A 26924-nucleotide genomic window follows, 5' to 3' on the forward strand; every position below is an offset into this window, starting at 1 on the left:
CCAGGTGTAGGTGAGAAACCCTCAGATAGACCAGGTGTAGGTGAGAAACCCTCAGATAGACCAGGTGTAGGTGAGAAACCCTCAGATAGACCAGGTGTAGGTAAGAAACCCTCAGATAGACCAGGTGTAGGAGAGAAACCCTCAGATAGACCAGGTGTTGGTGAGAAACCCTCAGATAGACCAGGTGTTGGTGAGAAACCCTCAGATAGACCAGGTGTTGGTGAGAAACCCTCAGATAGACCAGGTGTTGGTGAGAAACCCTCAGATAGACCAGGTGTAGGTGAGAAACCCTCAGATAGACCAGGTGTTGGTGAGAAACCCTCAGATAAACCAGGTGTAGGTGAGAACCCCTCAGATAGACCAGGTGTTGGTGAGAAACCCTCAGATAAACCAGGTGTAGGTGAGAACCCCTCAGATAGACCAGGTGTTGGTGAGAAACCCTCAGATAGACCAGGTGTTGGTGAGAACCCCTCAGATAGACCAGGTGTAGGTGAGAACCCCTCAGATAGACCAGGTGTAGGTGAGAAACCCTCAGATAGACCAGGTGTTGGTGAGAAACCCTCAGATAGACCAGGTGTTGGTGAGAACCCCTCAGATAGACCAGGTGTAGGTGAGAACCCCTCAGATAGACCAGGTGTAGGTGAGAACCCCTCAGATAGACCAGGTGTAGGTGAGAACCCCTCAGATAGACCAGGTGTGTCTTCAGAGGAGCTTCCACTTGTTTCTGTCCCTCCTGCTCAGCTTTCAGCGATGACTCAGATCCCGGCCCGTCTGACTGCATATTTTTAAACCACTTCTGCTTTCAGATTCTCGTTTTCTGTCATCCAGCAACATTTCCTTCTCGTCTGGCACCTTTTCAGCCGACCGGTCCGTGGCTCGGCTCGAGTTTCCATTTCGGCCGGCAGCTAAAGACCAGCTTTTTCTGCTGATGATGCCGAGGCCACATGTTGATCACCGTATGAGCCCTCGGCTGGCGAGCCGGCCGGACCAACGGGCCAACGGGCCAACGGGCCGCAGGTCTGCAGCTGCTCCTCACGGCCTCGCCCACCTTTAGAGGCGTCGTCCCTCTACTGGTAGACTTTATATACTGTTGGAAATGAAGTGAGCAGAAATGGCCGAACATAATAGTCCCAGAAAGAGGAAGCATGTTGGCAGGATGGAGAAGTGAGCAGCTGCTGAGAATCTGTCATCTCATCGCCATTATTACATCCGATATGATGTGAGACTACAGATATGGGCTTTGATTTGGATCGCATGTCATTAGGCTGTCTTCATTGGTGTAAAGGCTGAGTAGCGTTGAACGCACCAGTAATCATCACCGCAGTAGAGTCACAGCATTCATATCGAGGTATTTGGTTGAAAATATAATATTTGATTTTATTCATGTCGCCCATCCCCAACATGTAGAAATAGTTATCAGCCATTACACCGTCTGGATAAAGGATCAGAACTGATACCAACCTGTTTGTTTTCTATGGCACCATGAGGTTCAGTAGACGCTGTCCTTGTTTCATACTTTGTGTGGATAGCAGACAAAGTTAAAATGATTTGCTGTGTTTTAGTTGTTTTGAAAACCAAAAAAATCCTCCTCTTAATTATTGCGTAACTTTTTTCACATACAGCGTGTTAGCAGCAGAATTAATTTCTTCTTCTACCTTTGTAGTGATGTGAAATACCTGCAGGAGTCCATCCCGGGTGTTTTATTTTGAAATTTGACCAGGCTCTGTGTGTCTGACTTCCTGCCCGACTGTTCTGCTGTGTGCAGCAGTTTTGGTGAAGCGGAGCTGTGAGGACTCGTTCCAACACCTGATCAGACAGGCGGAGCTGCTGGTTAACTGTGGAGGGAATCACAGGCTGCAGTGTAAAAGTCCAACCTCAGCGTCTCCTTCGATCTCCATCATGTGGTTGAAATGTGTGAGATGAGCAGAACGTCCTCTCTGTGGGTTCTGTTGTGAGGAACCGTTCACGCCCACAACTGTAATGTGACAGAACTGATTGCGTAACAGCAGCATGTACTGTTGTCCCGCTTTGTGTTTTTTAATGTTCCCGACCGCATGTGGTTGAGTGATAATAACGACAGCAGCCTTCAGCGTTGTCTTCATACTCCGAGTGGTTGTTCCAAGGGGTTAATGCGTGTAACGGTATGTAAGCTCGTAGATAGAAGTGGAGCCAGTGGTGGATGTTAAAGGGAAGTGCAGTGTGAGTTCATGCCGAGGACATCTCTGCTGTGTGGGCAGGAGGACGTACTAAAGCCTTCAGTCTGGAGTAATTTGGTTAGTGATGCCATGTTCCTGTAAATCAGAGGAAGCAGCAGCAGCCCGTCTCTCTGCTCGTCCTTCTGTCTTCATGCCGGTCCTTAAAGCTGCTGCAGTAACCTGCCACACGGCGTTATAGCTGCTGTGGGTAAACGGGATCCAGAGGTGAGCTGTGATTGGACCACACAAAAGGTCACATCAGTTTGGGTTTTCATCCAATCTGACAAGTTAATCTGCTGGAGTTTATTCAACCCTTTAAACGCATCTCTGTTTGTCAGAATTACAGATTTAGAATCGATTTCCAAGAAAAGCAGCTCGATGGTTTTGAACTCCATATTTATATTTCTGTGTGGGAGACTGTAAAAAAGAGGAACAGGAAGCACGACATCATTCAAAATCAGCTGTTTCTGTCCACAATCTACTTCTAAAAACCAGCGCTAATATCTCCATAGTAGCAGCTGGTGATATCATAAGAATGAAGTCAGATCTCTATCCAGACAGAAGCCTGCTCATCGGGGACGTCACCTCGAGGCCGGCCGGTCAGGAGATGGAGTAGAAAATACTTCTGAGGTTTCAGGACTGAAAGGCTCCTGGTGGAGGATTGAGGAGCATCTGTGGTCAGACATGGAATATAGTTTTCATAATGAAGTTTTCCTCAGTGTATTATCCCCTGAAACTAACGTGATAACACACTGGACCCCTCACACCTACATGGAGGACGGGTCCTCTTCCAGTTCTCCTTTAAACAAATAAATAAAAAAGGACTCAAAAAGTGTCCCAGCTGATCTGCTAATGATGTGCAGCGAGGATTGTGTCTTTAAAATGAGCAGTTTAACACACGTTGTCCGCTTTGCGTGTTTGCTTGAATGCGGGTGTAATATTGTTCGTTTCTACTTGAACGTTTTATTAATATGCCAATTTGTTTTTCTTTTTTTCTGATATCTTAGTTTTGTTCTTGTTATATTTATATTTCTTCATTTCAATGGGATAAAATTTTCTTTTTCCTTTCGCGGTCGTTCTGTTTTTTCATGGCTGGAATCACTTGAACACACAAACACCTCTTTTAAACAGCACTTTGCACCTGATATCAGACACAGTTACTCACCTGCGAAATAAATATGCAAACACACAATTTAGTACGTTTATTCGAGACCTCAGTGAGTCCGGCCTGAGAGGGAGCACGATGCTGATCTGAAAGGCGTCCGTTTCCTTCCTGGTCCTCCTGTTGGAGGTTTGAGCTGCACGATGATGCCGAGAGGTTAAAACCAGAAAGCGGTTTCCTCTTTCACCTGCTGAGAACGTTTCTCTGACCTCACTGAAAGTTGGATTTGAAGGGGCGGGCATACGAGCAGGATTTGTGACATCACAAATAGCTTGAATCCTGATCCAATGATCAACCTTTACAGGTATAATATGGAACTTTAAACCACACGGAGAACGGACTTCACAGTGAAGGAAGAGACATCATGCATCCAGCACCTCATCTCTGCTCAGCTGTTTCTAAGTAAAAACATCCTGCCTGGAAGATGACCTGCAATGTTCACTAAACATTAAACAGAAATGTTATTTAAGTAAAACCATAGACTAACTGCAAAGATGGACGAGGTGTGATGAACCCACTGGTTTGTGTTGGAGCCAGTTTAAAATTTCAGGTACCATGTTTTTCTGTTTGGAGGCGGAGCCAAGAGCATCCTAATGCTCAGGTATTCCCTTCGACGTCACTGCTGACTCAGACACAAGCAAACCTGGTTGTACGTTATATTTACTGCTTCTAGTTGCAACTGAAGACGGCGCCGGTTGTGTGAATGTCTGCAGTGAGGAAGAGGAGCTGCATGGTGGACTGTCATGTCTCCTCATTGTCCCCGTGGACGACTGACCTCAGTGTTGGCCTCCTTTTCCCATGATGCCGTGCGTCCTGCGAGGCTCCTGCTGCTCCTTTAAGGAGGAGGAAGCTCTTGTGTCTGTGTGGATGCTGTTCTTATCATCTGTGTTGTATGTGGGCTTTGCAGTTCTGTCACATCTCCTAGCAACCGTCTCAACTAGTCTGGAGAGAAGCTGACATGTGGAACAAGCAGCTAAATATATATCAGCCATTCTCATGGGAGGAGAGATGCAAAATTAATATCAGTTATGGTTGTTGGTTTATTCATGTTTCTGCTACCTGTTAGTTCTCAGTTATGAAACCAGGTCCAAGTGATAAGCAAGCTTTGGGTTTTAGTTTTCTGTTGAGACAAGAAGACAGTTCACCAGAGATCAATCAGATGATATACACTGTTCCAAAAAAATAAAGGAACACTTAAACAACACATCCTAGATCTCAATGAATGAAATATTCCAGTTCAAATCTTGATTCATTACATAGTGGAATGTGTTGAGAACAAAATAACATCAGAATGATCAATGGAAATCAGAATCATTATCCATGGAGGTCTGGATTCAGAATCATACTCCAAATAAAAGTGGAAAAATCAGATCACAGGCTGATCCAACTTCTGTGGAGATTCCTGAAGACAAGTCCAAATGAGTCTCAGTAGTGTGTGTGTCCTCCACGTGCCTGTATCACTCCCTACAACGCCTGGGCATGCTCCTGATGAGACCACGGATGTTCTCCTGAGGGATCTCCTCCCAGACCTGGATCAAAGCATCGGTCCACTCCCGGACAGTCTGCGGTGGACGTGGCGTCGGAGGACAGAACGAGACGCGATGTCCCGGATGTGCCGGATTGGATTCAGGTCTGGGGGACGGGCGGGCCGGTCCGGAGCATCGATGCCTTCATCGTGCAGGAACTGCTGACACACTCCAGCCACATGAGGCCGAGCATTGTCCTGCATCAGAAGAACCCAGGACCCGCTGCACCAGCAGATGGTCTTCAACGGGTCTGAGGATCTCATCCCGGGACCTAATGGCAGTCAGGGTACCTCTGGCTAGCACACGGAGGGCTGCGCTGCCCTCCGAAGAAACGCCTCCCCAGACCGTCGCTGACCCGCCGCCGACCCGGTCCCGCTGGAGGACGTTGCAGGCAGCAGAACGTTCTCCACGGCGTCTCCAGACTCCGTCACGTCTGTCACATGTGCTCAGTGGGAACCTGCTCTCATCCGTGAAGACCGCAGGGCGCCGACGGAGAAGCTGCCGATCTCGGTGTTCTCCGGTAAAGTCCGGTCGCCCCGCACGGTGTTGGGCTGTGAGCACAGACCCCACTTGTGGACGTCGGGTCCTCGTACCGCCCTCATGGAGTCTGTTTCTGACAGTTTGAGCAGAAACATGCACATTAGTGGCCTGCTGGAGGTCATTTTGTAGGGCTCTAGCAGCGCTCCTCCTGTTCCTCCTTGCACAAAGGAGCAGATAACGGTCCCGCTGCCGGGTTGTTGTCCTCCTACGGCCCCCTCCACGTCTCCTGGTGGACCGGCCCGTCTCCCGGTATGTCCTCCGTCCTCTTGACACTGTGCTGACAGACACAGCAAACCTTCTTGCCACAGCGTGCATTGATGTGCCATCCTGGATGAGCTGCACTACCTGAACAACTTCTGTGGGTTGGAGACACCTCATGCTCCCTCTAGTGGTGAGGACACTGGCAAAATGCAAAAGGGACCAACAATCATCCAGAAAGGACGAGGACAGAGAAACGGTCTGTGGTCACCACCTGCAGAACCGTTCCTTTATAGGGTTGTCTTGATAATTGCCTCATTTCCACCTGTTTGTTCCATTTGTACAACAGCAGGTGAAACTGATCCTCAATCAGTGTTGATCCAAACTGGACACGTTGATTTCACAGAAGTGGGATTGATTGGAGATACATTGAGGTGTTTAAGTGGTCCCTTTATTTTTTGGAGCAGTGTATATGAAACGTTAGCGAAAGTCACTCCTTCTTCTTAGTTTTCTGGAGGTCCATCTGAAAATAATCCCTCATTCATTAGAAAAGAAGATTCAAGAAGACCTGTTTTTGGGGGCGTGTCTGTTTGATTGACAGGCCTGTGGTGCAGTCAGGTTACAGCTATCGGTGGGCGGGACGTAGTATCGTCAGGTTTCCGATCAGATCGGTCAGATCCACCGCTGGCTCCTCCCCCAGCTCGTCCAAATATGGTCACTTCCTGCTCCAAACCGCTCCGAACTAGTAAAGATGGTGACGGACAGAATCTGAACTGGAGGATTCATAACGTTCACAAACCAACGATGACATCACTGATGGTTGATGACGTCACTGATAGTTGATGACATCACTGATGGATGATGACATCACTGATGGATGATACTTGGTTTCACTCCATCTTACCTGCTCAACTGTAGTGATTGATTTGATTAGATTGAGAGTTATGATTGAGGAGTGCCTGGATGACTCCTAACATGCTGCACCTCCTCAGAGACACCGTGTGAGGGCAGAACATCATTAATGTACTTTAGAGACCCTAAAAAACATGTTGGTGTTTGATGGTTACTTGTGTTCATGCTACGTATTTACAGTGCTGTTAATGGAGTCAATATGTCTGGCTATATATACACAGCTGGATCAATACGTTCTGAGACTGCTGCTGAGCAGGAGGAAGGCAGAGCTTTAATGAGTCAGTCAGAACACGTCGGCCGGCTCACCGCTTCATCACCGGAGACTTTCTGAACATTTCAATGGTCTCTGTTGAACATTTCCAGAGTTTGACCCAAAATCTGATGTTTCTCTGCTCATTTTCTGGCTCGGAGATCGTGTGTAACTCAGAACTGATGATGACCGAGCAACAACATTTGTACCACTTCCTCATCGTGGTTCTCCCTCCATCCTGCTGCGTGCACTGTTCACGCGCCACAGGAGCAGTCTCTCCACTTACTCATCCACCCTTGTCCTGTGCTTTATTTGTTGTTTTGATACAGATACCAGAGTTGTTTTATAGTTTATAATTGCACTGTGAAAGTTTTTCTATAAAACTCTTTTTTTATATTAATCAAAAGAAGTCAGACTTCTGAAATGTCTGAAGACAATCAGCTGTATTAACGTACAATATGGAAGTGTGGAGTGACAAATTTCAGTGTTTGACCTCTTTCGGTCCTCATTCCTGACTTGCAGGATAAACGTTCATCCGCCAGCAGGATGTTGAGGTCCTGAGTTTGACCTTTGACCTCCTCTCTCCCCTCTGCAGGGCTGCGTTTGCCCTGACGAAGCCGCTGAAGATGAACATGGTGAAGAGGATCATGGGGCGGCCGCGGCAGGAGGAGTGCAGCCCTCAGGACAACGCGCTGGGCCTGATGCACCTGCGCCGCCTCTTCTCCGAGCTGTGCCACCCTCCTCGTCACATGACCCAGAAGGAGCAGGAGGAGAAGCTCTACATGATGCTTCCTGTTTTTAACAGGGTGAGTCTCCCTGCAGCTAGAAATCAGATCAGATCAGAGGAACTCGGGTTTCACTTTGTTTACATCCTGTGAGATACGAAGCTGGTTTTTTTCACAATTATTGAAATGATGTTTGTTTTTTTACGTAGTTTTTATTTCAGTTTCAACAACTTATACATTAAAAAAAAAATAATCACATTTTTCCAACTGTTTCAACAAATTAAAATGAAAGAATAGAACAAAGATACAACTTAGAGAAGGATTACAAACAACAACAACAACAAAAAACAAACAAACCAAAACAGCAAAACAAAAGAAGACAGAAAAAGGGGAACTAAGGATCATATAATAGCGGCAGCGCCTCATCTCAGAGTAAACATTTCTTTTTGTTATTTGTTCCATCGGCTAGATTTCTCTTTCTATTGACGAATTTAAATCGTTTTTCAGTGTTCATGTGACCTGAATCAACCAATGAGAGATGATTTACTGCAGCGCTGTTTGAACTCCACAGAATATTTCACCAATTAATGACTACAAATAACTCTAAATGTTAGTATAAATATGAGAAGCTGTAATAAACGAGTTTGAGCCTGTTTATGCTACGATGAGAAGGATCCCCGTCAGACGGGAGCTGCTTCTCTCTGCTCCATAATCCATGTTGGTTGAAGGTGGGAACAGTAAACAGGATGTCTGAATCATCACATCTTTAATCTCCTCATCACATGTCTCAGTCAGCTGATCTACAACTATCACACATCACACTTCTGTCATCCTGAGAAATGATTCTGCTTCGGTTTCACTGCTTCAGCATCGTTGAACCGATCAGCAGTGAGTGATGCTGAGATGCCTTCAGGGAACAGCTTGTCCTCGTTTTAATGGACTTCATATGAGAGAAGCTGAAGTGGTGTGTTGGTGGATGAAAAGATGCTGACGTGGCGTTTCTGTGAGTCCTCAGGTCAACCTGCAGGAACGGAGACGTGATTCCACCTCTTCATCTTCTGTTCTTTCATCACATCAACGTGTCTGTTGCACAACAAACGCATCGGTTTATTAGTTGTTGGTCCATCCGTGGATTTTAACAATCAATGTTACGTCTCTGAAGTTTATTTGTTGCCTTAAAGTAGCTCAGATATTTTATTTATCATTTAATTGACATGAACTCATCTGACTGTGATTTAAAAATGTAAATTTCTGGTTTACTGTATAAAAAGAGTGAGCAGTACCGGTACCGATACCCACTGAGACTCTGAGCGATACGACGCTCCATAATTTGGTACAAAAAATAAAGACGTAACAGAAAGATGTGACAAGATTGAACAGTTTTGGATCCTGACTTTTTTTTTTAGATGAAATAACGATGGTGCATTAAAAAAAAGTGTCATAATGTCATCTTCAAGATATGATCCTCCAGATGTTCTGGGTCTTCCCCGAGGTCTCCTGCCAGTTGAGCGGGTCCAGAAAACCTCCAGAGGGAGGCGGCCAGGAGCCGAGTACGATCCACATCTTTTGCCCGAAGGAAAGAGTCGAAGAGAAATAAAAACGTTGCGTCATGTTCTGTATATTAATCAACATGGTTGATCAGCAGACTGCAGCAGCTTTATTTTAAACAGGACTTTTTCTTTGACAGATTGTAAATGTCTGTTCAGATCGGTTTGTTTTTCGGTGATCGATACGGTTTATGATTTTAGGAATGCGTGTCATCGTATAATCTTTACACATGAAACTTTCTGAAAATGTTTTTGATACTGGTCTGATTTTTTGCTTTTGTAAAAGTAGCATTTAAAACATGAAAACTCAGTCAGAAATAACAGTGAAACATGTTCAATTATGAGTAAAAATCCTGAATGATACCCGAGGAAACAAATATATAAAATAGTGTCACCGTAATCCGCTAAAAGTATCATAAGTAAAAATAATCAAGGAAACTGGATTTACAAAATTAGATTAATCACATTCAAATGATGGGAATACAATGACGTGTACATGTGCAGCATTTAAATATTGTTAAGGAAGATGTAATTTAATCTCCAGATACGGATGCCTCGTCTTCCTGTATGTACACTGACTGCATGTGGAACAGATACTGGCCAGTAATTTTCCTGCATTTAGAAATACAAAATATAAAATACAGTTTCCTCCATCTCAGCTGGCTGCAGAGAAAATCACAGTTTAAATCCATATGAGCCTTATTTTATCTGTTCACTGTTTTATGATGTGTATGTTTGTTACACAGCACATTTTTAAAATATAAGACAATGTGAAATTCATTTTTAGTCAGATAGCTTCCCCCCTTTCCTCTCGGATAAACAAACGCATGATGAGCCTCTGTTGAATGAAGAGTAATTCATCTTTGACCTCAGCCTGTAGAAGAAGGAGGTGCCAGGTGTGTGTCCCCACCAGCTGTAACCGTGACGACCTGCAGGCTCTCAGCCAATAATCAACCGTTTATTTCCAATAAATGAACACCTCCTCTTGGACTCCGATGTTTTGTTGTTCAGTCGTTCTCCTTCATCGGTTCTTGTTGAACTTCAGTTTCTCTTTGTAACTTCCTGGTTTTGCTGCTGCAGGTGTTCGGGAACGCTCCGCCCAGCAGCATGACGGAGAAGTTCTCCGACCTGCTGCAGTTCACCACCCAGGTGTCCCGCCTGATGGTGACGGAGATCCGACGGAGAGCCTCCAATAAATCCACAGGTGAGTCCTTCCACCCACTTCACCACCATTAAAGGGAACATCTTCATGCCAGCAGTTCAGTTTTTGTCATGAAGTTGCAGCAAATATTTTGTGCAGGAAAAAGATGGTTTGTTATTTGGTGCTGTGGAGGTCATTCTGCAAAAAGGATGGATGCAGCACGTGTTTAATGTGACGAGAGGAGAGGTGCAGCATCTCTGCAGCTCTGTTTCCTCACTGAGACTCTGACGATGCGTCCGCTGGAGATCAGACGGAGAACGTACTGCTGACGAGTATCGTCCCAGTAAACGTGTCAGGATCGTGTTCATGAAGGCCTCGAACAGACGAGCGACGTATCTTCAGCCGAGAGGTTACAGCTCCTTACTCTGCTTCAACCTGTTGTTTCCTCCATCGACTCCTCCCTCGTTAACATATCTTCATCCAGCGGAGCGTTTTCACTGAGAACACCGTGTGAGGCTGGATGAATGTTTCAGGGTGAATCACCGCCACTTTATTTAATAACATTATAAAACCAGGACACACACACACACACACACACACGCACACACACACACACACACACACACACACACTCTCCTCCAGCTGGTGGCCAGACCTCCATCTTCATCAGCTCTCCATCATCCTCCAAACTGACTCACTCCGTCTGATCCGTCAGACTTTCACTCTGAAACATTTTCACCAGACAGATTTACATTAGAACATCTGGATCCCTCTGATAGTGATGGTGTGCAGGATCCATTCACAGGTGGTTCATTAAATGGTTTAAGGGTCCACTGGATGCTGCAACAACATGTGAGACAGATGTGTGTCTGTCCATCTGGGTTCTTTCACTCCTGTGGGCCAGATGTTTAAATTATTCACGAGAACCCCATTTCCTCACTCTTCCACAAAACATGCACACATCCAGTGAAATGTTATATAAAGCCTTTTAACAGAATAGAAGACCAACTTTATTTGTCCGTGTGGGAAAATACATCACAGAAATGGACATACGTGAGCTAACGTGGAGTGGACAATCAGCACACAAGTGGACACGTCCCGGACCTGGTGGACATCCTCCCTGATTTATGCCAACTAATGTCTGCGTGTGCGTGTGCGTGTGTGTGTGTGTGTGTGTGTGTGTGTGTGTCTCTCTCTCTCTCTCTCTCTCTCTCTCCCCCCCAGAGGCTGCCAGTCGAGCCATCGTTCAGTTCCTGGAGGTGAACCAGAGCGAGGAGGCGAGTCGCGGCTGGATGCTTCTGACCACCATCAACCTGTTGGCCTCCTCCGGACAGGTGGGTGGAAACACACGGCTCAACCTGTGTGTGTGTGTGTGTGTGTTGTGTGTGTGTGTGTGTGTGTGTGTGTGTGTGTGTGTGTGTGTGTGTGTGAGAGATCATCATCAGTGTGTCTTTGGAAGAATTGTCATCAGACATGTGGATGTAGATGTAACAGGAAAAAAAAAAAGTCAAAATAAGAGCTTTAGATGCTGTTTAATTCATGTTCATTCAACACATAGACCTGCTGGATGAAACAAACAAAGAGACGTCTCTGACAACTGGACGTGTGGAGAAAACTCATTTAACATCCAGTAATATGGAATCACTTCCTCTGATCACAAACATTTAATCACATCATTTTAATGTGAAGAACACATTTCCCACAAACCCCGTCACTTCCTGTTTCTCCTCTTGTTCCTGTTCCTCCGGTGAACAGAGTTTTATTTGGAGATGAAAACAGCAGCAGAGACTTTCTGGTTGAAATGAGGAGTTCTTGTTGTTAATGAAGAGAGTTTAGTTTAAAAAGATTCACTTTATGTCGTTAAAACTTTCAGCAACGATTCTGATGATGACATTTTTTGAGGCAGGATTTTTTTTTTTTTAAATTGCAAGCTCCTGCAAATATTGCTGAGTTTGCTTCAGTTTGCTTGAATTGTTGAGATCACGAGATTAAACTGTCTTCTCTTCTGATGCTTTGGTGTATTACATGAATAACATCACTGTCCCGTTTTTAAACTTCCCTCCAGTGATCTCCATTTAAAAATGAGATTTTGGTGTCTCGCCTCACTTCCCCTCATCATGTTTAAATCCTGGCAGCTCCTCCCGGTTCAAAGCGCTCAGACTGGACCTGAAGCTGCTGTTTGTGTCTCTGAGGCCAGCAGACATGTTGTGAACTCTGCGGCCTGCATTCCTCTGCAGGTCTTGTGCAGGTCTTGTGCAGGTCTTGTGCAGGTCTTGTGCAGGTCTTGTGCAGGTCTTGTGCAGGTCTTGTGCAGGTCTTGTGCAGGTCTTGTGCAGGTCTTGTGCAGGTCTTGTGCAGGTCTTGTGCAGGTTTTGTGCAGGTCTTGTGCAGGTCTTGTGCAGGTCTTGTGCAGGTCTTGTGCAGGTCTTGCGGGGAGCGCTGCTGTCAGCCGGCTGGCTGCTCTTCCTGCTCGGCTGCACACCAGAAATCCACCGCCGCTGCTGTTCAACAGTTCCTCTCTCCGTCTGCATGTGATCAACCTGCTCTTTGTCTTTTCTTTAAGTGTCATTCCTGTCAGGAACACAGACTCACTGTCAACATTCAGTGACAGCAACTGAAATAGAGTTCAGTTTTTTGTTCTTTCTGCTGCCGTGTGTTGGAGACGGTGTAGCTGAGGGCTGAAGGCCTCGGGGGGATGTTCACTGTCGCTTTGTCAAAATAAACACATTTATCAACGCACACATGCAGACAACAAATCTTCTACCGTCAGGAACTAAAACTTTGTTTGTCGACTGAGTTCTTTGTTATAACGGTGTGACTCTGCCGTGTTCACCATCACATGTGGTGCAGGAACACGGAGTTCACAGAGCGTGATCTCATGTTCCACCTGTCGGGCAGAAATAGTCTTCCTGCCGCTCAGCGCTCGCAGCTCCTTCCTCTGACCTTCTCCTCCTCCTCCTCCTCCACGGTGCACATTAGCATGTGACATGCTGCCTCTGACCCTTTTCCCCTCGTTTCCTCTTTCTCCTGTCCTTTGTACGAGCTTGAAGACCTCCTGCTGCTGATTGGCTGGAATCGTGTTGTTTGTCTTGATTCGAACCACTTTGTTTACCTTTTATAGAGCCAGAGCTGCGTACAAACTACAGACTGGATATAAAACTACAGACTGGATATAAAACCACAGACTGGATATAAAAGAGTTCGTAGCTTCAGGTCTGTAAAATGGTTCTGATCCAGAAGAGTCTTCAGCTGCAATACCAGCGAGTGCCACTAGAGGTCGGCTCCAAAAAGCCTCCGGCTCCATAGACTCCCATTCAACTTCTGTCATCAAATCCAAAGTGAATAAAATGTGTCCATCAGTTATCTCGGTGTTGTTAGCTAAAGTCACTCCTTCTTATTAGTTTTCTGGAGGTCCATCTGAAAATAATCCCTCATTCATTAGAAAAGAAGATTCAAGAAGACCTGTTTTTGGGGGCGTGTCTGTTTGATTGACAGGCCTGCGGTGCAGTCAGGTTACAGCTATCGGTGGGCGGGACGTAGTATCGTCAGGTTTCCGATCAGATCGGTCAGATCCACCGCTGGCTCCTCCCCCAGCTCGTCCAAATATGGTCACTTCCTGCTCCAAACCGCTCCGAACTAGTAAAGATGGTGACGGACAGAATCTGAACTGGAGGATTCATAACGTTCACAAACCAACGATGACATCACTGATGGTTGATGACATCACTGATGGATGATGACATCACTGATGGATGATGGTTGGTGTTCAGCCAACCAGAGAGGTGTGTGTGTTTACAGGCTCTTACAGACGTACGGTCAAGGTTACTGTGAACAGTCAAGAGACACAAAGACATTTGCTGTGTGTGTGTGTGTGTGTGTGTGTGTGTGTGTGTGTGTGTGTGTGTGTGTGTGTATGTGTGTGTGTGTGTGTGTGTGTGTGTGGAGAAAAAGACACACATGGAGACTGAGAGCAGAAATATGTCAAGAAAGCACTTCTGTGTCTGTGTCAGAGAGACGAGCACACTGGGACTGCAGAGCGTGAAGGGCATCTTACAACAATAAAAAGAAGCCATTGGAGGTAGAAACACAAAGCTGCTTCATCGAAGATGGAGGAGGATGGAGCAGATGGAGGAGGAGGAGGGGAGATTATGATGGAGGAGGAGGAGAAAGAATGGAGGAGGATGGAGGGAGGAGGAGGGGAAAGGTGACGTCAGGTTTATGGGAGAGTCTTCGGTTTACTGTCTGAGACACCAGAGGAGAGGAACACAAATCTATTAAAGCAACGTGAACACACACACACACACACACACACACACACACACACTCTCTATAACAGTGGGAAACACAATGCACACACACCTGAGACCCTTTTTTTTCTTCACAGAAACTCGACCACAAATCAGAAGTTAACAGAACCGCCGAATACCAAACAAACAAAAAGATTTCGGTGTATATTTGTGCAGTAGAAACCAGCTGAGCTCGCCTGCTGTTGTTCAGCTACACATTTATCATCTGTTGATTTTCACAGCACAGTCGGTCGCTGCATAAATACATCTACAGCGGAGGATCTCCAACTGTTGTTTCTGAGTCTCCATATGTTGTTTGAGCTCCGTGTTTTAAAATAACTTCCGTATTTAGTGATTAATAGTTGTCCACCCTCCCCGACAGAAAACGGTGGACTGCATGACGACCATGTCCGTTCCCTCCACGCTGGTCAAATGTCTCTACCTGTTCTTCGACCTGCCCCACATGCCCGAGGCTCCCGTAGGCCCCGCCCCTCCGCCCCCACAGGCTCCGCCCACCCAGGAGAAGACCCCGGGCCAGGGCCACACCCAGCCCGAGCTGCCACTGGCTGACCGCCGGGCGCTGCTTCAGAAAGTCTTCGTCCAGGTGAAGAGTTGTATTCACTTTCTGCTTCTACACATGAACTTTGTTCTTAAATAACTCATTTAATAAACAAAAAAAGAGAAAGGCCTTTATAATTTTGTAGAAAACCATATTTCGCTTCTGCAGAATAAACACATCTCAGTGATTTGTTGTTGATTCAGCAGAACTGTAATACTTGTTCACCATGTGGAGAATCAATACTTCTTTAAATACGACGCTTATTGATTTAATTTAATACTTTAAATCCATCAGTGTTCTGCTGTAGAGATTAATGGATTTCTCACTAGATGATGGGAAAGTCTTCCTGATATGTGATATTGAATCTTATATTTTCACACACGTCTCCATGACGGAGACTCGGCTCGCCTCTTTAATCCAGCAGCTGATTTTCAACAACCTCGCGTCCTCTCCTCTCCTCTCCGCTGTTGCAGATCTTGGTGAAGCTCTGCACCTTCGTGTCTCCGGCGGAGGAGCTGGCGCAGAAGGACGACCTCCAGCTGCTGTTCAGCGCCATCACCTCCTGGTGCCCCCCCCATAACCTGCCCTGGAGGAGGAGCGCCGGGGAGGTGCTCACCACCATCTCCAGACACGGCCTCAGTGTCAACGTGGTCAAATACATACATGGTGAGTACGAGTCTCTTCACATGCAGCGTCAGCATGTCAGTTTGTTATGAAACACGATGTTTTTAAAATGACTCTCATCATGATTATGATCATTATTAAAGTATCAGCTCAGAAAATGGCATCGTGCCTTCATTATTACTGCAGATGGATCCTTTGATTTTAAACCTCTCAAGAGTGTTTGACGTAAACACAACTGGAGAATGGTTCGCACTGAACCAAGCTTTTAGTCTATTGTTGTTATTATTATTATTATTTGGTGAAGCAAGAAATGACAAGTGACACTATAAATTAGACTTGATATGAACAATGCAATGAGTAACAGAGTACAATACCAACAAGCAGTAATAATTTAAAGAAAGGGGAAAAAGAAAACGAAAACAAAACAAAAGACAATAAAAAAAAAACATGAAATAGGCAATAACGACATTTTTATGATAAATAGGTAAATTAAAATAATTGATAATAGTAGTCGCAAAAGGACATTGGCTTTCCTCGTCATAACAGGAAACAGGACAGACTGGTGATAATAATACTGATAAATAAGAGTGAGGAAGAAAATAATGAAGCATTACGTAAACAAATAAAGGAAAAATGACATCAAATGATCAAATGAATATTGTCAGTGTATCAGATGAGAGGTTTGTTTCTCTGGTGTTCTGTGAAGAAGTCACTCCATAGTTAGTGTTAGTGAGCGAGTCCACATGTTCAGGGAACATCAGGGATCCTAACAGCTCTTCTCCAGACAAGGAACATCAGGGATTGGATCATTTTTTTGGGCACTAGAATATCAATATTTCCCATTTGGTCATTTTTCGGTCATACTCTATTGATCCCGCAAGGGAACATTTCTTTCTTACAGCAGCATGGAAGATACGGCAAAAGCAATACAAATTACAGAATAAAAATAGAGGCAGTAAAGGTATAAATATAAAAAAATTAACTAAAGTAAAAACAGTGCAACGGTGTTAATGATGACGAGTTATTGTACCGTTTTCTCTCCTTTCAGTTGGTGTGTGAAGTGTCAGAACTTCAGGGAAGATGTTCCTCTTCGTGTTCCTGCAGGAAAATGTAGATTTCAAGAGCTTTAGCTCCAAAATGTAAACGGACGACAGAAAAGATGATTATATAGTTTTTAAAGCTGCTATACATCTATCAGATATGGGATACAGATTCCCTTGTTGCCACGGCAACAGTAAGAAAGATGCTGGCTTTTTATTGTTCCCATCAGAAAGGGTCTGCGTGTTTATGAGGTCAAGTGAAAGTAAAAAGTTTTGTACTAAAAACGTCTGAGTTTCAGCTTGTTTTCAGGCAGGTTGACTTTGACTTGGAGAGGGAACTCGTTTCTGAGGAAGTGCAGCTGCTGATCTGTGTTTTCCCATCATGCACCTGCAGCACTGAGCAGTGCAAAAGACTCTTAAAGTTTCCCTCTGAGCTCGTAGGACTTGTTTTCCACCTGATGTTTGTTCTGTCATTTCATACATTCTGTCACACCTTCTCTTTCTTCACCTCTGACCTCTGACCCCTCCCCCCCCTCCTTGTTTCCAGAGAAGGAATGCCTTTCCACGTGTGTCCAGAACATGCAGCAGTCAGATGACCTTTCGCCTCTGGAGATCGTGGAGATGTTCGCCGGTCTGTCCTGCTTCCTGAAGGACTCCAGCGATGTGTCCCAGACGCTGCTGGACGACTTCCGGATGTGTCAGGGTTACGCCTTCCTCTGCGACCTCACGCTCAGGTCCGACCACGTCCTCGTCCCTGCAGCTCGCCGCTCTCAGTGAGTTCACCAAAGTTCACGCCGGTTCTTCTTCTTCTGTCCGTCTGCAGACTGGAACAGGCCAAGGAGGACGAACCCAGAGACGCTCTGAAGGACCTGGTCAACCTGGTGACGTGTCTGTCCACGTACGGGGTGACGGAGCTGAAACCCGCCGGCCTCACCACCGGAGCCCCCTTCCTGCTGCCGGGCTTCGTTCTCCCACAGCCTTCTGGGAAAGGTACGGCCAGCTCCTCCTTACATCATGTTTCTGATCTGACACAAACACGTGATGATGATTTAATGGAGTCTGTCCTTTTCACTGAGACTAAAACAGTTTTCTCAACAAGCCATTGAAATGATCATCCAGAGAAGACTTTAAGGACCTCCTGACAGTGAATGTGAGGATGTTCCCCCAGATCTGCCTCTTAAATCTATAAACTACCACCAACCTGCTCAAAGCCTTGAAACAAGAGAGGACTGTCAGCTGGAAGCTGTCCTGTATCTCCCCGTCACATCTTAATCCCTGAAATGACTTTGATGGTTGGCTGATCCCAGTCAGCTTAACATGCTGACAGACACCATGGCAACTCTGCCGCCTGTCACACCTCTGGAGATGAATGCCTCCAGCCTCTCGCATACTAATGAGCTCTTAGGAGCGCAGAAACACTTCAGTGGTTCAGAGAACTGTGTGTGGCTGCATGTTTCCCTCTGAAAAGGTTCCTCTTGGCCTTCTGTCTGTTTTTATTTTTACAAGAAACACTTCGAATGACAGCCTGGTCCGACTCAGACTGGGTATAAAACTACAGACTGGGTATAAAACTACAGACTGGGTATAAAACTACAGACTGGGTATAAAACTACAGACTGGATATGAAACCACAGACTGGATATAAAACTACAGACTGGATATGAAACCACAGACTGGATATAAAACTACAGACTGGATATAAAACCACAGACTGGATACAAAACTACAGACTGGATACAAAACTACAGACTGGATATAAAACCACAGACTGGATATAAAACTACAGACTGGATACAAAACTACAGACTGGATATAAAACTACAGACTGGATACAAAACTACAGACTGGATATAAAACTACAGACTGGATATAAAACTACAGACTGGATTTAAAACTACAGACTGGATATAAAACTACAGACTGGATATAAAACGACAGACTGGATATAAAACCACAGAATCGATATAAAACTACAGACTGGATATAAAACCACAGACTGGATATAAAACTACAGACTGGATACAAAACTACAGACTGGATATAAAACTACAGACTGGATACAAAACTACAGACTGGATATAAAACTACAGACTGGATATAAAACTACAGACTGGATTTAAAACTACAGACTGGATATAAAACTACAGACTGGATATAAAACGACAGACTGGATATAAAACCACAGAATCGATATAAAACTACAGACTGGATATAAAACCACAGACTGGATATAAAACTACAGAATCGATATAAAACTACAGACTGGATATAAAACCACAGACCGGATATAAAACTACAGACTGGATGTAAAACTACAGACTGGATGTAAAACTACAGACTGGATATAAAACTACAGACTGGATATAAAAGTGTTTGTAGCTTCAGGTCTATAAAATGGTTCCGATGCAGAAGTGTCTTCAGCTGCAATACCAGCGAGTGCCACTAGAGGTCGTCTCCAAAAAGCCTCCGGCTCCATAGACTCCCATTCAACTTCTCTCATCAAATCCAAAGTGAATAAAATGTGTCCATCAGTTATCTCGGTGTTGTTAGCTAAAGTCACTCCTTCTTATTAGTTTTCTGGAGGTCCATCTGAAAATAATCCCTCATTCATTAGAAAAGAAGATTCAAGAAGACCTGTTTTTGGGGGCGTGTCTGTTTGATTGACAGGCCTGTGGTGCAGTCAGGTTACAGCTATCGGTGGGCGGGACGTAGTATTGTACTAACGTGAGTCAGACAGACGTGATGAACATGTTCCTTGACAGATTTCACACTCGCAGCAGCTGGACAGTTTAAACTGGTCTGTCTCCTCCAACCAATGTTGTGTTTGATATTAAAATCCCACTCAGCTCTGCAACCGTTTATACCGCAGGACTAACACAGTTAAACTCCTGTTCACCCTCCTAATTACAGTTCCAGCTGAGTGTGGTGGTACGAGGGTCCGCTCACACGCCTCATTACACTGCCACACTCACTCAGCTGCTGTGTGTGTGTGTGTGTGTGTGTGTGTGTGTGTGTGTGTGTGTGTGTGTGTGTGTGTGTGTGTGTGTGTGTGTGTGACGACATCTCTGTGTCAGTTTCAGTTTATGAGTCATAGTTTATAGTTTTATATTTATACTCAACCCACAAACGGAGTCAGGTCAGTGTTGTAATGTTGCTGATGGATAACACTCATCTTTTATCTGCTGCACTTCACTCTTTCTCTACGCTGAAGACTTTCTGTATCAACGCCTCAAATCTTTTAATTTCCTCATCAGATGAAGATTATTTATATATATATTTATAGGGTTAGGGTTAGACTATATATGGGTATATATATATATCGTCTAACCCTATATATATATATATATTTATATTTTATTTCTGCAACCACAACTCGACAAAATATACTGCGAACATTCATCTTCAAACAAGACGTTGCCATTACTGTAAACTGTTAATTGTGATGAGGAACAACAGATTACAGGGAAAGATTTAAAAAGTTTGCATTTAGAAAGTCTGATTTTGACAGATCAGAGGACAGATAGACAGATAGATAGATAGATGGATGGATGGGTGGGTGGGTGGATACTTTATTAATTATAGGTGCAGGAAAGCAATAAAACAACAGTAAAATATTAAATATAAAAATGCACAGTATATACAATAAATAGAATAAAATAAAATAGAATAATTAAACTAAAACATTACATTACAATACATTTCATTTATCTGACCCTTTTATCCAAAGACTTACAATAAGTTCATTTCAACCATGAGGGTTCAAAACCAGAACAACAAGAATCAAGAAAATATAATTATCTTCCAGAAAGCCAAACTACAAAGTTCTATCAGTAAGTTCTATTTTAAGATACTAAAGTTCTACTGTTCAAGGTAAAGGAGGAGGAGGAGGAGGAGGAGGAAGAGGAGGAGGTGTGTTTTTAGTTTGTGGTGGAAGATGTTCAGAGTTTCTGCTTCCTGATGTCGTTGGAGCTCATTTTACCATTTAGGAGTCAGGACAGCAAACAGTCCTGGTTTAGTAGAGTGTTTAACTCAGTGAGGAGCAACAAGCTGATTGGTAGAAGCAGAGCGGAGGGAGGGGCTGGGATGTAGGGTTGGACCATGTCCTGGATGTAGAGAACCTGGACCAGAACCTGGACCAGAACCTGGACCAGAACCTGCACCTCCTTCTGAGTGAGAAGAGGACGTATTCTCCTGATGTTGGTCAGCATGTATCTACAGGAACGTGTTGTTGCAGTGATGTTGGCAGTAAGAGAGAGTTGACTGTCGAGTGTCTCCGAGGTTCTTATCAGTCAGGGTCGGGATAACAGAGTTGTTGAAGGTAGTAGTCAGGTCGAGGGTGGGAGAGTCTTTCTCTGGAAGGAAGAGCAGTTCGGTCTTGTGGAGGTTGATTTCCAGGTGGTGTGAGGACATCCACTGAGACACACAGAGATCAGAGGACAGAAACACAGCAGAGACTCTCACACTGAGCTGGAAACAAACGGCTGCTCAGAAATTAGGTATAAATGACATAAATACAGTATTTTCAGCTGGACCGCAACAGAGGGGGCGGAGCTATGAAGTGACTCTGTCACTGAGAGATCAAAGTTACACCTGACTTTTCAAATTAAAAGCCCTCCAGTTTCACACAGGGTCCAGTCATGTACGAGGTTTAAGCTTAGACGTGTTTGCTTCGTGTGTATTCCCGATCGAAGGGAAACACTGGATTTTATTAATTAAATCAACCATCAATATTGAAAATTGCATTCAGAAACAAGCACAGAGTATCAAATGAGTATCCGTTTGTTATTGTCATAAAAGAAGCTGAGTCAGCTGGTTTGGGTGGAGCTCAGCTATGTGAATAAATGTTACCGAACATGAGGTCAGAGAGTTTCGAGTAAATCAGAACAATATGAAGTTGTTTTTTTTTAACAACTCTAGATTAGCAGTTTTAAGTAATGACCAACAAATCACCTTTTTCAGGCTAAAACACAGAAGTGGGTTTTCGGTTTCCTTCCAGTTAATAATGTAAATGAATATGCAGTATGAGATCCGGTTTCTTTGGTCGTTGCACTTCCTGTTCTTCAGGTTTCATGTCCCTTCAAGATATTTTATTAACCTCCAGGAAGGTGTCAGATATCCAGCTTCACGTGAAGATGTTTCATCGTCCACTCCTCTGATGTTTGCTTGTTTTCTGTGTCTTGATACTCTGGTATATAATAATTTGCATATTTACACAAAATGCCTCGATGCAGTGAAGTTTCCAGAAGTCAGAAGTGTTTTCCACATCTTGTCGTCTTCAGGCCACACGGTCCGTAACATCCAGGCCTTCTCGGTGCTGCAGAACGCCTTCCTGCGGGCCAAGACCAGCCGGCTGGCCGTGATGCTGCTGGACGCCATCGGGAACATCTACGCCGCCGAGCCGGCCAACTACTTCATCCTGGAGTCGCAGCACACGCTGTCTCAGTTCGCCGACCGCGTGGCCAAGCTGCCCGAGGCCCAGGCCAAGTACTTCGAGCTGCTGGAGTTCGTGGTGTTCAGCCTGAACTATGTGCCGTGCAAGGAGCTGTTCAGCGTCAGCGTGCTGCTGAAATCCAGCACGTCGCACGGCTGCAGCATCACGGCCGTGCGCACGCTGCTGAAGCTGGCGCGCCACGACGCCGTGTTCAGCGACGTGCTGCGGGAGGTCGGCCTGCTGGAGGTGCTGGTCAACCTGCTGCACAAGTACGCCGCCCTGCTCAAAGACCCGGCCTCGCAGCAGCCGCACAGCAACGACCAAGGTGGGTTCTTCTCCCCCCGCGGTGGTGAGCAGGGTCAGGAGGCGGAGTCACGCACAGAGCAAACAGGAAGTAGAATAAATCGACGTCAGCGTTCTTACTTCTTTAATTAGATGCAGGTCGGGTGTGTTTTATGAATGCTGATGTTCTCGTCTGGTTTTCAGCAGCTTAAAGTCGAGGTTTGTTCATTGACACCTAAACTAGAGGCTTTTTATTTAAGGGGAGAGGAGAGGACGGGAGGGGGGAGGAGGGGAGGGGAGAGGTGGGGAGGAGAGGAGAGGAGAGGGAGGGGAGGAGGGGAGAGGAGAGGGGATAGAGAGAGAGGAGGGGGGGGAGGGAAGAGGAGAGGAGAAGGGAGGGGAGAGGAGAGGAGAGGAGGGGAGGGGAGAGGAGGGGAGGGGGGAGGAGGGGAGGGGAGAGGTGGGGAGGAGAGGAGAGGAGAGGAGAGGGAGGGGAGGAGGGGAGAGGAGAGGGGATAGAGAGAGAGGAGGGGGGGGAGGGAAGAGGAGAGGAGAGGAGAAGGGAGAGGAGAGGAGAGGAGGGGAGGGGAGAGGAGAGGACGGGAGGGGAGGGGAGAGGAGGGGAGGAGAGGAGAGGAGAGGGAGGGGAGGAGGGGAGAGGAGAGGGGATAGAGAGAGAGGAGGGGGGGGAGGGAAGAGGAGAGGAGAGGAGAAGGGAGAGGAGAGGAGAGGAGGGGAGGGGAAGGGAGAGGACGGGAGGGGAGGGGAGAGGAGGGGAGGAGAGGAGAGGACGGGAGGGGAGAGGAGGGGAGGGGAGGACGGGGGAGGAGAGGGGAGAGGAGAGGAGCGGAGCGGACTGGAGAGGGGAGGAGAGGAGAGGAGGAGAGGAGAGGAGAGAGGAGAGGACGGGAGAGGACGGGAGGGGAGGAGAGGAGAGGACGGGGGAGGGGAAGGGAGAGGGGAGAGGGGAGGGAGGGGAGAGGAGAGGAGGGGAGGGGGGAGGAGAGGGAGGGGAGGAGGGGAGAGGAGAGGGGATAGAGAGAGAGGAGGGGGAGGGGGGAGGGAAGAGGAGAGGAGAGGAGGGGGGAGGGAAGAGGAGAGGAGAGGAGAGGAGAAGGGAGGGAGAGGAGAAGGGAGGGGATAGGAGAGGAGAAGGGAGGGGAGAGGAGAGGAGAGGAGGGGAGGGGGGAGGAGGGGAGGGGAGAGGTGGGGAGGAGAGGAGAGGAGAGGGAGGGGAGGAGGGGAGAGGAGAGGGGATAGAGAGAGAGGAGGGGGGGAGGGAAGAGGAGAGGAGAAGGGAGGGGAGAGGAGAGGAGAGGAGGGGAGGGGAGAGGAGAGGACGGGAGGGGAGGGGAGAGGAGGGGAGGAGAGGAGAGGAGAGGGAGGGGAGGAGGGGAGAGGAGAGGGGATAGAGAGAGAGGAGGGGGGGGAGGGAAGAGGAGAGGAGAGGAGAAGGGAGGGGAGAGGAGAGGAGAGGAGGGGAGGGGAAGGGAGAGGACGGGAGGGGAGGGGAGAGGAGGGGAGGAGAGGAGAGGACGGGAGGGGAGAGGAGGGGAGGGGAGGACGGGGGAGGAGAGGGGAGAGGAGAGGAGCGGAGCGGACTGGAGAGGGGAGGAGAGGAGAGAGGAGAGGACGGGAGAGGACGGGAGGGGAGGAGAGAGAGGACGGGAGAGGAGAGGGGAGAGGAGAGGACGGGGGAGGGGAAGGGAGAGGGGAGAGGGGAGGGAGGGGAGAGGAGAGGAGGGGAGGGGGGAGGAGAGGGAGGGGAGGAGGGGAGAGGAGAGGAGAAGGGAGGGGAGAGGAGAAGGGAGGGGATAGGAGAGGAGGGGAGGGGAGGAAATGAAATCCACAATGAGGAAATGTAGTTTTCACAACATCTTAAGGATGCAGGTAGGAAAGATAATTAAAGATAATTCAAAAAAGAAATCAATGAAAAGAAAATTTTAGAAAAATGTAAAAAAAAAAAAAAAAATCCAGTGTATAAATACAGAAAAGCAAGCTGTATAGTTTAGTTTTAATGTTTTACCTTCTGTAGGATTATTATATTGTGTATTAATAATATACTAATAACACCGTCTGTGTGTTCATCCAGCTGACTGTAAAAACAACACGGTAGCAGAGGAGCAGAAGCAGCTGGCCTGGTTGGTGATGGAGACACTGACTGTTCTGCTGCAGGGCTCCAACACCACCAACACCAACGCAGGTACACACACACACACACACACACACACACACACACACACACACACACACACACACACACACACACACACAACCACAACCACACGCACACACAACCCCACACACACACACACACACCACACACACACAACCACAACCACACGCACACACACACACACAACCACACACACACACAACCACACCACACACACACACACACCACACCACACACCACACACACACACACCACACACACACACCACACACACACACCACACACACACACACACACACACACCACACACACACAACCACACACACACACACACACACACACACACACACACACACACACACACACACACACACACCACACACACACACACACACACACACACACACACACACACACCACACACACACACACACACACACACACACACACACACACACACACACACACACACCACAACCACACACACACACACACACACCACACACACACAACCACACACACACACACACACACACACACACACACACACACACACACAACCACACACACACACAACCACCACACACACACACCACACACACACACCACACACACACACACACACACACACACCACACACAACCACACACACACACACACACACACACACACACACACACACACACACACACAACACACACACACACACCACACACACACAACCACACAACACACACACACACACACACACACACAACCACACACACACACAACCACACACACCACACACACACAACCCACACACACACACACACACACACACACCACACACACACAACCACACACACACACACACACACACACACAACCCCACACACACACAACCCCACACACACACACACACCACACACACACAACCACACACACACACACACACACAACACCCACCCACACACACACACAACCACACACACACACACACACACACACAACCACACACACACACAACCACACACACCACACACACCAACCACACACACACACACACACACACACACACCACACACACACAACCACACACACACACACACACAACCACACACACACACAACCACACACACACCACACACACACAACCACACACACACACACACACACACACACACACACACACACAACACCACACACACACCACACAACCACACACCACACACACACACACCACACACACACACACACCACACACACACACACACACACCACACACACACACACACACACACACACACACCACACACACACACACACACGCAGTCTTATGTCCACAGGTTCATTAAACAGTCTTCTGAATGACCTCCAGCCAGAGGATTGTTTTTAATTATCCAACCTTCTCCTTCTCTTCTTCCTCCTCCTCCTCCTCCTCTATCTCCTTCTCCATTTCCTTCTCCTCCTCCTCCTCCTCCCAGCTCTGTTCAGAGAGTTTGGCGGTGCCCGCTGCGTCCACAACATCGTGAAGTACCGTCAGTGTCGTGAACACGCGCTGCTCATCATCCAGCAGCTCGTCCTGTCGCCCAGCGGAGACGATGACATGGGAACACTGCTGGGACTCATGCACTCTGCTCCTTCTAGTGAACTACAGCTGAAGACCGACATCCTGAGGGTAACACACACACACACACACACACACACACACACACACACACACACACACACACACACACACACACACACACACAGCTGGATCAGTGGTGCAACATGCCGCTGGTCCGACTTCTCTTTTATTCACCGTGTCTCCGGCGGGAGACTTGATTATACTTGTGGATCATGATTCCTGTTGAACATCAAATACATCAGTTAAACTGACTTCTCATCACCATGGTGACCACTGACATCAGTGTGTCCCGCTCTTCGGTTTTACGACAGGTTTTAATGACATCCTCCTCTGTCTGTGTGTGTTTTGCTGATGACAACAGGAAGCTTACGATCACGCTACTCTGAGCGATGATTTAGACCACCGTTCACACCACCGAGGAACGAAGGAAGTTTCTTTAAAACAGCAGCACAGCAGAGTTTCTTAAAAAAAACATGTCATGTTGGAGAAGGAAAGGTGAATCACTTCCAGGTGTTCTGGAGCTGCTCGTCACTCCTGTAATGTTGGAAACAATGAAAAGCAGCATTTCCATTCTGTCGAGACGTTGAACCGGCAGCAGGTCAGAGACCAGACGCTGTCCAGGGTCCTGAAATGGATCATGTTTCATATTTTACTCGTAGCAAGTAAATAAAAGCTCTCAGGAGAAAATGGATGACGACTGAAACGCCCACCGTTGACG

The 26924-nt window shown here is 46.7% G+C and overlaps 1 protein-coding gene across 1 annotated transcript in view; it reads left to right on the forward strand.

Annotated features, from left to right (window-relative positions):
- Positions 1 to 26924, forward strand: part of wdfy3 (WD repeat and FYVE domain containing 3) — a 127675-nt gene that overhangs the window by 7645 nt on the left and 93106 nt on the right. Inside the window, 10 exon segments of the mRNA XM_069169322.1 lie at positions 7379 to 7589; positions 10136 to 10259; positions 11421 to 11530; positions 14865 to 15086; positions 15515 to 15707; positions 17253 to 17439; positions 17529 to 17695; positions 21985 to 22461; positions 24511 to 24621; positions 26061 to 26254. Of these exon segments, the coding sequence (XP_069025423.1) occupies positions 7379 to 7589; positions 10136 to 10259; positions 11421 to 11530; positions 14865 to 15086; positions 15515 to 15707; positions 17253 to 17439; positions 17529 to 17695; positions 21985 to 22461; positions 24511 to 24621; positions 26061 to 26254 (1996 nt within the window).

This window comes from Embiotoca jacksoni, unplaced genomic scaffold (assembly GCF_022577435.1).
Source record: "Embiotoca jacksoni isolate LCO1_2020_lvr unplaced genomic scaffold, fEmbJac1.0.p SCAF_44, whole genome shotgun sequence".
NCBI classification, from domain to species: Eukaryota; Metazoa; Chordata; class Actinopteri; family Embiotocidae; genus Embiotoca; species Embiotoca jacksoni.